The 2337-nt window shown below is 44.1% G+C and overlaps 1 protein-coding gene across 1 annotated transcript; it reads right to left on the reverse strand.

Annotated features, from left to right (window-relative positions):
• Positions 1-206: 206 nt before the first annotated feature.
• On the reverse strand, positions 207-2250 carry SARC_14475 (hypothetical protein; the record flags this gene model as incomplete). The annotated part of the gene is made up of 3 exons (XM_014291389.1): positions 1994-2250; positions 1011-1117; positions 207-334 (listed from the first exon to the last, which is right to left on the reverse strand). The coding sequence occupies exons 1-3, from the start codon at positions 2179-2181 to the stop codon at positions 207-209; spliced, it is 423 nt and encodes a 140-aa protein (XP_014146864.1). The 5' UTR covers positions 2182-2250.
• Between the last annotated feature and the right edge of the window lie 87 nt (positions 2251-2337).

The following is a 2337-nucleotide window of genomic DNA, read 5'->3' on the forward strand; positions in this document are numbered from 1 at the left end:
AAATATAAATATACTACACCCTCAGCGACACTTCAAAAAACACACCATAGTATATACATGCAGACACTTAGTCTAGATTCGTTCTTCGCGCTCACGTGGTAGCGTACACACATACACACGTACTTACCCCCCTCCCATCCCACCCTACTCCCCCCCACGACACACACACAACCAGTCAGACAGGACCCACAGAAATCAACACTCACTCACTGTGGATAACATACCTCGAGGTCAGCGGCAAGGATCCTCGAGGGTAACCCCTGCACAATTGCCATGGCCGTTCCCTTGCGCTTGCTAGTGGTTGACTCATCCAGAGCCAGTAGCAGCTCGTAATCTGTGCGGTTGTTGGGTTAGGGTGTACATGAGTCTATGGATTGATCGTGGTTTGTGTATGGGTAGATCTACACCAGAGTATATCTGAGTCTATGAATTGATCGTAGCTTCCAAGGTGCATCTGAATATAGGGATTGTTAGTAGCTTGGGTATCGGTATGTTTAAATCAAGTTTTATTTGAGTATATAAATTGATCGTAGCTTGTGTATCTCTGGGTCTAAACCTGCACGCGCTGAGATGCGTGTGGGGGTGTATCTCTGCAGACACATGTGCATGTGTGGTTATCCCTGTATGACTGATCCGTGGCATGTACATGCGGAATTAGACATGCTGAGATGTGCATGTAACGATACATTCCCAGTACATAGCCACTTCAAACTAAACCTCCGGCAAGCGCCTATACCCCGAGGACTTGCCTGTAGCAGCGCCAGGTCTATTTTTATTTCTCTGACGTTTATGAATAAATACAGTGAACGATGTAGAACCCATTTAATCTCCTTACACGCCCATACACAAACGTTCAACAATGTATCCCAAGCTTAAAAGCAAACGACGAGCAGCAGGCTCATACCTATTCACGCATCTGTGGTTATGAAATCACAAACAGAGCTCCCACTCAATTGCGCCAAGTTAACACACACACACACACACACACACACCCTAAAACACACACACACCGTTTTCATTGAAGTCGCGGTCGATGAAGCTGAGGCGCAGATTGACTGGGTCCACATTGGGATGCAACCACGTCCCCATGCGGAAAGCGAACTTGTTCCTTAAGAGGCTGGATGAGTAGGTAGGTGAGGCAATAACAGACAACAGGCGCTTAGTTAACAAGGAACTTAGTCCAGACTATCTGTGCTGGAATCCTGATAACTAAATCCCGACGGAACCAAACTATGTAGATGAAAGTCCTAAATCTCATAATTACGTACTTTTTAAGCGGGTGATACGGTATTTGTGAGGTGCATATCTTGTGAATGAGCTGAATTTGTTTAAGCGTATACAACCGCTGAGACACTGTCGATGTCTCACGTCCTGCGTGTCAGACTAGCGGGAATTGGCTTAGCCTAACCTATCTCAGTAGTAGCTATAGCCCGATGCTATGAAGGCGTACGTAGATCCATACATACGCGTAATGCGAGGTGGTTCCCATGCTTGAAAGCAGTATATGTCAAACGTACCAGACCACACCTATACGGACGAGCACGTATACTACGCAATACACTCAGGATGGTTTGAGTCTGGGCATAAACCAGGACTACTTAATACCACCGTGCCTGTACAAATAGGTGGCGGCAGAGGAAGGACACGGGTAGTGTGCGCTACAGAAAAATTATCAACACTCGGTGATGCGGTGGAATGCTTATCCTTTATGGAAGTGCTGAGCCGGTCTCTGACTATGACTCGTACAGCGGGCTTGAACCTGTTGTTGATTGTGAATTAAACCTATTATTGACTGTGAATTGAACCTATTGTTAATTGTAAATTGAACCTATTGTTGACTGTATATTGAACCTATTGTTGATTGTGAATTGAACCTATTGTTGACTGTGAATTGACGCTGTGTGATTTACTTGAGATTCAAAGCTGTGTCTATAATAAGGTACATAAGGGGGTTAGGGTTTAGGGGTGTTTAAGGTTTAGTGGGAATTTATACCTGAGGGTCATGATGACGAAGATCCAAAACCATATCGAAGAAACGACAAACTGGACGGGGAGTGACAACACCAGAACAAAGAATAGGATGGCGGGCAAGAACCTCATCGCGAAGTAGCAGCCCAGAATAGCCTGACGTATAATCTGAAAGAACATACGTCCAAGGGTAAGAGGATGAATTACATGCATAGTAAAACATTCTATAAACAACTTCTTATGAAAACAACTAAGTAATTGTTTTGTATTGATAGGATTTTTTGAGCGCTCAAATTTTGCTGAAGTACAGTTTGTGCCATACATGACACAGAGAACAAAAAAAGACAAAATTTCAAATCTATGTACATA

The sequence above is a fragment of the Sphaeroforma arctica genome (assembly GCF_001186125.1).
Source record: "Sphaeroforma arctica JP610 unplaced genomic scaffold supercont1.4677, whole genome shotgun sequence".
NCBI classification, from domain to species: domain Eukaryota; class Ichthyosporea; order Ichthyophonida; genus Sphaeroforma; species Sphaeroforma arctica.